The 11260-nt window shown below is 51.5% G+C and overlaps 1 protein-coding gene and 1 long non-coding RNA gene across 2 annotated transcripts; one reads left to right on the top strand and one right to left on the bottom strand.

Moving 5' to 3' along the window:
• The first annotated feature begins 829 nt into the window (after window positions 1-829).
• LOC119112294 (isocitrate dehydrogenase [NAD] subunit gamma, mitochondrial) lies at window positions 830-9429 on the top strand. The gene is made up of 10 exons (XM_037236406.1): window positions 830-910; window positions 3163-3219; window positions 3536-3633; window positions 3913-4028; window positions 4369-4559; window positions 5044-5177; window positions 5439-5670; window positions 6261-6444; window positions 6997-7078; window positions 9053-9429. The coding sequence occupies exons 1-10, from the start codon at window positions 845-847 to the stop codon at window positions 9069-9071; spliced, it is 1179 nt and encodes a 392-aa protein (XP_037092301.1). The 5' UTR covers window positions 830-844; the 3' UTR covers window positions 9072-9429.
• Window positions 9039-11004, bottom strand: LOC119112298 (uncharacterized). Its single transcript, XR_005095705.1, has 4 exons — window positions 10937-11004; window positions 10517-10684; window positions 9775-9850; window positions 9039-9128 (listed from the first exon to the last, which is right to left on the bottom strand). It is a non-coding gene; the product is annotated as an uncharacterized LOC119112298 (long non-coding RNA).
• Between the last annotated feature and the right edge of the window lie 256 nt (window positions 11005-11260).

The following is an 11260-nucleotide window of genomic DNA, read 5'->3' on the forward strand; positions in this document are numbered from 1 at the left end:
ACAGCACACCAGGAAGGGAAAGATAAGCTCCACCGAGCCGGTGGCGCACAAGGAGAACGACACCCAGGGGATCTACGCTCACAAGACCTACGCCCAGGAGGTCTACACCGATGGGACCTACGCCCAGGAAACCTACACTCACTGGACCCACGCGAATGAACCCTACGATGACATTAGTCCCGAAACCATTAGGGCGTGTTCGGTTAAGGAAAAATAATTTCGCCAGCAATTTGTTGTCCGATAATCAGCAACGGGTGTTCTCCACTTGTGTTTGAAAAGTCCGGAAATTATCCCTCACTTTCGTGCCACACGTACGAGTCATATGACGCGTTTGGCTGACAGATAAGGCTGGAAAATTATCCGAGATGGCGCTCGGCATTGCCAACACGAAAATTATCTTAGTTAATTTTTTGTATCAAGGGAGAAACCTGAAATCTTTGGAGCACGGTCAAGACGGAGATTCCTTTTTCGCTGTGCATGGGTATGGCCGTTAAATACGCATGGCACGTGAGAGACGACTTTGGGGATAAGTCCGGAGCTGTCAAATGTAAATGGAGAGTTTCGGTGGATGACTGTAAGAGAGATAATTATTCGTTGAATAATTTTCCCTCGGCCGAACGAGCCTATAGCGAGCAATGATAGTTAAGCATCGCGAAAAGTTATCCGTCTTTACGAAGTTCTGAAATTCATCCGTCATTCTCACTGGCCATGGATAATTATTTTCAATGACACCCCGTATTGGAAATGATAAACACCTCAAGATGATTTTTGGCACTCCGGATAAATTTCAGACATTTAATGCCAGCCGAGCTTGCCCCGAAGTTCTGGCTATTTTGGGGCAAATATGGCGGGTGTGGTTGGGAGTACATCGCTCTTATTGAGGACTGCTCGGGCTTTCTGCGGTCCACAGGTAATGTTTGGGGCCCAAAATTACATGTCCGATATGAAAAAGGTAATAACATAGTCTCTAAGTTATAATCCGTAAAATTATATCATTAACACGATGTCTCTTTGCGTCGTTTTTGCCTCAATGCTTTTTCCATTTGGTATCGGTGTAGTAGCCCCAATATAATGTCTGGACAAATTTAAGCTGCTGCTTTAGTGTACGTGGAAGGAGCAGTTATGATAACCCTTTATTATGATATGATTAACTGCTTGCCCAGTGTTCTTCATTTAGTGTGCTTGGGTAACAATTCAGGACGTTTGAACACAGTGATGATAAGACCTTCCAGTCAGCCTGTTGTTTTGTAAATACTTATTGTTTATTTCAAAACACATTAAGTCCAAAATTTTGATTGTGTAGATTTTGTTGAGCAAGACTCATGATGAACAGTTCTTGCTGTGTGGACCCTTGCCCCACCAGCAAGTTGTGAAATTCCATGTATGTTGCACAAGTTGGTGGTGTAAAATTCACTTGCCATGATGGTAATTTAGCTTACCTAATGCATACACATGACATACATACATAGCACATACAACGCATACACATTTGGCTTGTGCAATGGCATTGTCAATCTCCAAGGCAACAGAATAGCCAACACATGTCTCCATGTGTCATGTGTGTGAACATGTGACATGTTTATTGAACTTGGAGGAGCCAGCTGCCAGGTGCTTCTGTATCTCTACCTGAGTGCCTTACTGCTGTTTTGGCTGGGTGGGCAGCTAGCAGCCATCAGCTGGTGGTGGATGGAGTGAGGGCAGGCCCTTAGTGGGCATAACCCTGCATCTTGTATGTTAATCGCCTTCTGTAGAACTGAAACTCCATTAAAGTTTATGAAACATGTTTATTTCATCCTTAACCTGTACATAACATAACTGATAATTGATATGGGCATATTAAGTGTAAGATGTCAAAATGATAGATCAGTGCTCATGCCTGGGGTCATTCTATGAAATAGGAGAGCCATTAACTCCAAAATCTTTATTGGCATCAGCCCTGCCAGCCATTGATGTTTAAGCATTATTTGTTCCTGAAACCAGATGTCAGAAACTAAGCAATAATTTTTTTGAATGAAATGCCATATTGCTTTATGATGTGTCAAGCTATTCTTAAAACATAATGTTGTTTATAGGCTGCATCGGCTTTGCTACCTTACTGTATATGCATTGGTGGTTATTAATAAGCTGCTGGTGATATGATGGCATCCCATCATTGAAGAAAATCAGTGAATAGTGTATTCACCCCAAACAGCTGTCAAGGGAATCTCTGTTAGGAACATATCATCACAATGCAGTTTTACAAGCAGAGATAATGCATCTGTTAAACTAAAAGTTCACCACAAGCTGGATAAAGATATGGTTGGTCATATGTTGCCTGTTTCTACCAGTGCATCTACCAGTGCAAGAGGAGAGGTTGTAGGAATGTTATCCAGTTGTGTCTAGTTATCACACATCCTGTTATTATGTATATATTGACCTAATTTCTGTGCAGCCAGCATGCAAATCATGTACTGGTATTCCCTCACTGAGGCAGAAATTTCTGCATTGGAGTTTAAAGTGAGTTGAGATATCATGATATATGCTCACTTAGAACTGTTGATATGCTCTTGAGTTGCAACAGAGTGCTCTGGACAACACAATTTCCTCATTTAGTAAATGTGCTTTTCAGTGCATCATTGTTTTATTGTGTCATCCTACTCTGCACAGCATTCATTGAGTGCCAATTGATGGCTGTAATATTTGGAAATCATGCTCATGAGCACCATATGCAAACAACTTAAAAATTATATTTTTAGTTGCCTTGACTGCTGCATAACCAATGGAATGGCGGGAATTTGGGTATCAATATTGTGGCATCCCTGGATGCCTGGGTGACCTTGAAGTAGTCTGTACACAGTATTCTGCACATCCTCACAGGTGTGTAGCTAAAAACTAGAGTGGCTTAGGTCTTAGAAGGCAGGTCTGTGAACTGCACCAAGGGATCTTCAAGTTGGCTATTTTAACTTCAAACTCCATACAGATGTAGAGCACTTCCTTTAACATTGAATCATCACTTATTCCTTGTGTGCTTTGGTGCTCCCATCTTTGAGCACCAAAGCATACTGATAGCATCATAACCAATGCCAGGTATGCCAGAGTGGTTGTGTATATCTGTGTCTTCCAAACTGGGGTACTGACAGAATATTTTGCCTTCAATCATGTGCATATGTGTGCTTATTTCAGGCAGCAGCTATAAGCAAGCTGGGAAGTGCTACTCAGGCCAGAAATTATGGAACTGATGTAAGTAATGGTGTGGTTTTGGGATGTTTCAAAATGCTGTCTATGTGGTGCAGACAGCGAGCTCATGTTGTAATGCAAATAACTGGTGGAATTGTGGCATACTTGGTAATATTTATTGGTTTATCACTACCATTTGGAGGTTTTTAAGCCCATGTTTCATGTCCCATTAATGATGCATCAGTTTTGTGTTAGACACATTAATGAGAAGCGGGTGAGGTTATTTGATGAACTGTTGTCACATTGGTTTTTGTATGCATTTTGTGTACAGAGGTTGCACAATCTTTCATCTACCCTAACTGATAAATGCTCACCACAGAGGTCATTGGCCAGGTATGGGGGACGTAGCACAGTCACCATGCTGCCCGGTGCTGGGATAGGTCCAGAGATGATGGGCCACCTGAAGGAGGTGTTCAGGTGAGCAGGGGAGCTCAGCTCCTACTTATATACCAAGCATATGACCGCACATCATGTGTGTTAGTGCTGGTGTGGATGGTGGCATGCTGAGGATTCAGGAACATTCTGGTGGCTGTGATTTTATCATCAGTGTGAGATGATGTTCCATGCCGGAATGAGAACAAGCACAGTCTGTTATTCTATGCTGCCATTGAGTTGGTTGCCTGCATCACTAAATTCTTCGCATCGGTGCTGCTGTGCACTGCTGTATGTAGATGACGAGCATATCCGCGCCGCCAGATATGCCGGCGTGCCAGTTGACTTCGAGGAGATAAACGTGGACACGAGCGGCACCGACGCTGCCTCCATGAGCGGCGCCATCACCTCCATCCGGCGCAACGGCGTCGCAATCAAAGGTGCAGCACGCTCATACCCGGGGCCCCCGTCCGGGGGGTGGAGGTCGCGCCTGGCTCGATGGGGACAGCAGCCTGGTGCGTAGCTTCGTGGGAATGGTTAGGGTCGTAGGTGATGTGCTGATTGCTGTCAGGATGAAGCAAAACAGCGATCGTTCAGCGACAGTATTTTTCCGAGTCAGTTACGGCACGACGCTTCTGTATAGATTTACGTCCGTGATCCGGCGGACCTGGCACCAACCGCATGTCTTCCGCACGATCCCTGCCATTGCGTGAGGTCATTTACCATGGCCGTCGAACAGTGGTGCAAAGACCCGGGACCTGACCTCGCCCTCCTCCGCAGGCAATATCGAGTCGCGCAGCAACCAGCCGGGCACCATGTCGCACAACGTGGAGCTGCGCAACCAGCTGGACCTGTTCGCGTACGTGCTGCACTGCCGGTCGCACCCGACCGTGCCCACGCGCCACCCGGAGATCGACATCGTGATCGTGCGTCAGAACACGGAGGGCGAGTACGCCATGATGGAGCACGAGGTGGGTGGGCGCGGCGCGGCGCCGTTGGCTGTTGTGGCCAGTGCTGGGTGGTTCGGACGTGAGCCTGGCGGCGTTAGGCGAAGACGACACCTCACAGTGTCGTCTTCGCGTGGTAGTGGTATGCCCGCGTCCACGAAGTGAATGTGGACATTGTTAAAAGCGTAACCTGATTTTCTTATTGCGATGTTCAGTACGGTGCCCATCACAAATGCTGAATAGCTGAAAGTCAGTCTGAGAGATATGTTTCGGCCAGCACCTGATGGTGGAAGCGTAGAGTGACCAGTTGGAGGTGGCCGATCTGTCGGAGCTGGGTGATGACACCGAGCCTCCTGGCCCGTGCCTCCAGCACCTGATGACGGAAGTGTACAGTGACCTGTTGGAGGTGACCGATCCGTCGGGGCTGGGTGATGAGACCGAGCCTCCTAGCCCGTGCCTCCCGCGAAGGCGCGCGTCTCACCCACCGTGCCGCCGTCTCCTCCGCCAGAACGTGCCGGGCGTGATCGAGAGCCTGAAGGTGATCACGCTGTCCAACTGCGAGCGGTTGGCGCGCTTCACCTTCGACTACGCTCTGGAGCAGGGCCGCAAGAAGGTGACCGCCATCCACAAGGCCAACATCATGTGAGTGGCGTGCGAGAGCCTGGGCCATTCGCCAGCCGTACATCCGAAGCCGTTCGTGCTTGCGGCCCTGTTTTGGTCTCCTAATGTTGTGTTGCTGCTTTCGACAGTGCGGGCACATCGCGCAGAGCAGACAGAGTACTATTGTCCGAACGTAATGCCAGGAGACGCCGGGCCGTCTCCGGTGGGCTGGCGGTCTCCAGCCTCTCAGCCTTCTGCCGGGCTTCTTCGGGTGTGTCACAGTGGCGCGTCCCCTTCCCCCAGGAAGCTGTCGGACGGCCTGTTCCTCGAGACGATGAAGCGAGTCGCCAAGAGCTACCCGTCACTCGAGTTCAGCGGCATGATCGTCGACAACTGCTGCATGCAGATGGTGTCGCGACCCGAGCAGTTCGACGTCATGGTCATGCCCAACCTGTACGGCACGGTCGTGTCGAACGTGGCCTGCGGTCTGGCCGGCGGGCCCGGCATCATGTCCGGCAAAAATTACGGCGCCAAGGTTAGCTGCCTTCGCCCTGCCTCGCTCTTCCCTGCTTTGGTTCGCGTGCCAGGTTGTGGCCCAGTGTACAGGTTAGGAGGCGAGGGTCGACACCTGCACACGTTCGCATAGCTCTGCCATGGACTTGTGTTCTGTCTTTTGTGTCGTGTCTTTTTCCGATTTTGCTCGGGTGATGTGTGCGTGCATTTCCACCTCCATCCCACTTGCTTGCCGTCCTTTTTACATTCCCTACACTGGTGGGCGCAAAATGACCACAGTGGTCGGCGCCCTAAAACTCCAATCGACAACAAACATCCCCTACATTGGGCTGCCGCCGTGATACGGCCCTGCTTGCCTCTCCACGGTGCGCTGAATCCCCCTCCCTTGGCTGGCGCCACGTCGGGATCTGTCCCTGCATCGTGTGCTTCTATTTCTCCGTTTGGCCGCCATGACAAGCTCCTGTTCCTACCTCCCCGCAGTACGCCATGTCATCCTCGCCGCCCTTCAGCCGCGATGATACTGTCCCTGCCCGTCTCCCCTCAGTACGCTGTATCTGCCTCGCCGCCGCCCCGCCAGCCGCGATGACACGGGTCCTGCCCGTTTCCCCGCAGTACGCGGTGTTTGAGCCGGGCACGCGCAACACGGGCAGCGCCATGGTCGGCAAGAATATCGCCAACCCGTTGGCGATGCTGAACGCCGGCTGCGACATGCTCGGCCACCTGGGCCTGCATCAGCACGAGCAGCTGATCCGGCAGGCGGTGGAGCGCGCCATCTGCGAGAGGATCACCACGCCAGGTCAGCGGCGCCGGCTCGACGGTCGGGGCAGCAGCTGGGCAGCTGGTCTCTGAGGGTGGTGAGACGGGAGTCTGTCGCTCTGGTGGTGGCGTGAGAGACGTTACCAGGAGCCAGCCCTTTTCGGTACTCCTGAACAGGATACTTAGTTGGGAGTGTGGCAGGGCTGTGCTTCTCTTCATTTTCTACCGGCCCGTGTCTGAGGCCACCTCCTTCGCTCCACCAGGTGGAGTGATGCAGAAAGCCAAAACTTGGTGGTTGTAGATGTGGTTCTTGCTTCACTTATCTGTCCTGGCACAAAATGTGACCAATTCGCTAATCGTAAGTATCGCCAGAACAGGATCAAGAACTCCCACGTGGGGTCCGGTTTTGACCCGTGGGCTTTGATGCGTCCACGGTCCATAAAGGACGTGCGACGGTGTGTGCCGTGTTCCCTTCAATACGTCATCACCGCCTCATTGTATGGTGCGTCGGACACCGTGCGTTGCTGATACTGTGGGTCCGACACGGTCGGGCGAGTGGACCGGTCTAGTGACGTCAGCGCACACGCCGCAGATGCCGGCGGCAACCAGACCACCACCAACGTGGTGCAGTTCATCATCGACGACATCAAGGAGAACACGCGCGCCGCCCGGTGGTGAGTGGCGTCTCCGTGTCCCGGCAGCGTCTGCGAGCCGCGCCGCGCCGCGCCGCGCCGTCTCCGGCTGGAGGCCGGCTCGCGAGTCGGGGTCACCCTCATAGCCGGAACTTGTGCACTGAACTGACAGTGTTGCTGTGTGTTGATGCGAATGCGTCTGCAGATGGGACATGTCCTGGCCTCGGAAGTTCAGACGGCTGTCGTCTTTGTGTGTCTCACAAGCCGATCGGCGGGGTTTCCGAGATGGTAGGTTTGGAAGGTAAACTGCGCAAAGCTTCGCTGCTCTTACACCACGAGCTTCCCTGCTGCCGGATTTAAATGAGCTTTTGATAGACTTGCGCTTCTTGGTGCAATGTGAAAGCGACGAGTGCCGGGAGGTCTGGTGTTGTGTCGCTTGGGGCAACATGTGACGTGGCATACCCATGTGCCAAACTAACTGGATTCCGGGTGGGAACTACCTGCAAGCTGGTGGGTATCATACTCGTGCGAGCCGTGGAAGGTGCCGATTCTTAGACAGTTGTATCTGTAGGCATAGCAATACGTGGACTTAAAACGCCATTAGGACGGTTACTGGGCCCTCATGGGGGGCTTAACGACGCACTCACCTGCTGAGGCCTTTTGGATTTGCCTGCCTCTCACCCTGGCAGGAAGGGTGAGCACCGCGGAGAATCCAACCCCCACCTCTGGTTTGCCAACGCTCAGCTCAACCACGTCACTACCGGTGCCGCTATCTGGCATTGCCTGCCTCGTGCGGTTCGTCCATGCACGAGGGCGTATCCAATGCCTGTTAAGGGCTTTTGGGTATCCCCGCCAAGTCGTCTGTTTCACGAAGCCGTTGGTAATGGTATGCGGTGGGCACCAGCAAAGGGAAAATCCTTTAGCGGTTATCTAGGACTAGTAGTCTCGCTATCGGAAGTCTGGACGGGAGGGAGTCATGCTAAGGCGTTCGTGGATCGGCCATGTTTACGCCCGCCATAGATCCCTTTTTCACGATGAACCACCTCGATGCCGTTAATTTAACACAACGCTTAATGTGCGCTTGGTGTTCGTTTCTTGTCCCGCATTGTCCCGTGTTGAACGCCTGCGGCGCTTCGGTCCGACTGCACCGTCTGGCACGCTCTCCGATTCACTCGGCAGTGTATTTTCAAATACATTGCCGAGTAAAAAAAAACACATCAAGCACTTCTTAAATTTATATATATATATATATATATATATATATATATATATATATATGTATATACCGATTCAAATAGTTTACGCCACACAACAGCCCGTTTTGAAATGTTTGAAACAATTTTGATGTGGACATAGTTTATGGGCGCCATATGATCGCGCAATCGCAGCGCCCGAAAGCCCCAATACTTCTACTAACTGCCTAACTCTAGCAGGAAGGGCGGGCACGGCGGGGAATTGAACCCCGCGTTGCTGGTTTCACAGATGCGCAGCTTTATTACTACATTATCGGTACCTTCAGGGTGGATACTGCATGAATCGCTGTCACCTATTTATGCTTTGAAAAATGTGGAGATATTGGGACTCCACCGACTTCCTTTCAGCTATATGGGACGGCATGTGTTAAATCAAACCTGTTTTTTTTTAAACAGAAGGTATAAGGTTCAAGTCACACAGAAGCTAAGTGTGATTACAGGACTTTTTCAAAAACCCTTGAAAATATTTACCAACGTTTCACGCCATCTACATTTGACTGCTACAATTCGACAACCATCAATGCGAACTCGATCTACACTTCGTTTTTTAAGCGATAAGGGCGTTCATTGCAAGTGCATTGCAAGTAACGCTGGAAGATCTGATAGATGATTATGGTCACGACATTGTGAGAATGACCTTTGCGCAACAGCATGTATTTAGGGATACCATAACCGCGTCCACAGCCGCTGACGGGAACACTGGACGCGTCGTTAGTGCGTCGGCAACCGTGTGCTGTCGCTGATGGAAGCTTCCGTGTTTCAGGGGCCATGCCACTGCCTAGGTCCGACCTGCTCTCCGCTAGTAGAAGGCGCACGCCTTCAGTTTTAGACTGGCCCGCCTGCAAAAACAAGAATGACGGCTGGAGTTTGTTCACCGTTGTTCGAATACATCAGTATTTATTCTCCCCTCTGTCATGGTATGTTTTGTTCACTCTGCGAACTATTGTTCCGGTATCCCTCTGCCTGCGCGGCTTATGCGGCAGTAATTTCAGTTCATCTCTGTTTTATCTGGTGTACACCACGGCCGTTGTTCGATGACCGTGACCTGTGTTATTGTACCGTGTGCAATACCGTATGTGTAAGTCACGTGGGGTGAGACCGAAGAGTGTTGTTACGAAATATGACAAAGTTCTGGTATGAGAACCTGTTTCTTAAGCCGAAATTGGAGATGTGGAAGGAACTGCGATCGGCAGGTGGAATGATGCAAAGCGACTTGCGCAAACCAGACACCATTAGCTAATCACTGAAGGTTACACTTAACAGACGCCGTTTGATAACGAGACACTGCACCGATGTAGCGATACCATTCCATAATTGTAATGCAACGTACATCTTGTACATGATGTAAGCTGTGAAATATCAATTTGTGCTATTCAAGAATCGTATTCTGACGAATTGAACTGAACAATTCGCAAAATGGTTCCGTCAAGCCCTCACCCGTATTCACAAGAAAATCTTGGTCTTGGCACGATACAACGTACTCACACGTCATCCAGAAACTGGGCTTTGGTACAGTGGACCTCCGGTGTCACTGTGAGTGGTAGACTGAGCGTCTTGAAGGCTGTAAACACGCTGCGATTACAACTCCTGCCACGTATTCTCATCGACTCGGCGGCCAGTGTAACATGATCCGATACAGATGCACGTGAACTGCATTGTCGACAAACTCCCTCGCTCGGCAGCGCGGAGAAGGGGTTACACAGCGACCGTAGCGTGGGGCGAGCGCCTCGTCGTGCTGGCGTGATATGATACAGATGCATCGATACTTCTCAGCCGGTGCTGAAGTGGTGCTGGACTGGGCCTGCCCCTGGGGCGGTGTGGGCGTGGTTTGCGTAACAGGTTCCGCTCAATGTGTCACCAACTCATGCTTTCAGGGCGGTCGACGAACTAACAGACGGGCTTCACTCGACGGTGGTCCCGGGTGGTTGTGCCGTCCCGTTCTCGCTGGTGGGGGGACGGTATCGCTGGCAGTGGCACCCGTGTGGTTCCGCCCTCCCGTTCTCGATGGTGAGGGGACGGTACCGCCGACAGACTTCCCTCCCCGTGTGGTTCCGCCCTCCAGTTCTCGCTGGTGAAGGGATGGTACCGTCGACAGTGCTCCCTCCCCGGGTGGTTGTGCCGTCCCGTTCTTGCTGGTGGGGGGACGGTACCGCTGGCAGTGGCACCCGTGTGGTTCCGTCCCCCTCCCTCCCCCCCGCCCCCATTCCCGCTGCTGAGCGGACGGTACCGTCGCTGTACTGCTTGGCCGAGATGACGCCAGTGCGGTTAACGTCGTACTGCTCGAAGAGGGCCACAATGTTCTCGTCTGTGAAGAGGCTCGGCGCGTCCTGTTCCGTGTTGGAGCGCAGCTTGATCAGTTTCTCCAGCTCCGATACCAGGAAGGAGGTAGGGTTCTCTGTGGGAGGGCCAATGGCACGCACGTGGCAGCGTAGGTCGTATGCGCGGGAGGTTATGCCACGCTGTCACCTAGATCATGTTTGGAGTTTTGGAGCGGACTGAGCCGGCTTTGATAAAAGAGCAGTGGAGATCTGATTCGATTATGTGCAGGTGGGCGGGGCGGGGGGGGGGGGGGCAATACGTTATATCGCGTGTTCCCAGAATGACATGCAGCGTTTGGAATAGGCGTATAAAAGCGCAGACTACTGACCTGGTTGATGAAAGACGAGTTTGCCAACGAGGTTTTCCACGAGAGTAGGTATTTTATGCTTCTGTAGGTAGTCCATGGCCTCATCCGAGCGGGCAGACATTCTGCAGCCGAAGACGCGCCAATGTTGCAGACCGCCTGTTAACTGCGCTGTTTGATGCAAGCTGTCGGTGGTTGGAGGTGGGGAGCAACTGTCTACTCTAGATGCCCGCCCGGCTCGTTACAACGCATGAACACGTTGAAATTATCTTAAGGCGCAAAGCGATGAAAAACTGTCTTGGTTCTAAGGAGCAAACGATGCCCCGACTTCAGGCGGAGGCCGTGCGA

The sequence above is a fragment of the Pollicipes pollicipes genome, unplaced genomic scaffold (assembly GCF_011947565.3).
Source record: "Pollicipes pollicipes isolate AB1234 unplaced genomic scaffold, Ppol_2.1 Scaffold_7261;HRSCAF=8764_pilon_pilon_pilon, whole genome shotgun sequence".
In the NCBI taxonomy this organism is placed as follows: domain Eukaryota; kingdom Metazoa; phylum Arthropoda; class Thecostraca; order Pollicipedomorpha; family Pollicipedidae; genus Pollicipes; species Pollicipes pollicipes.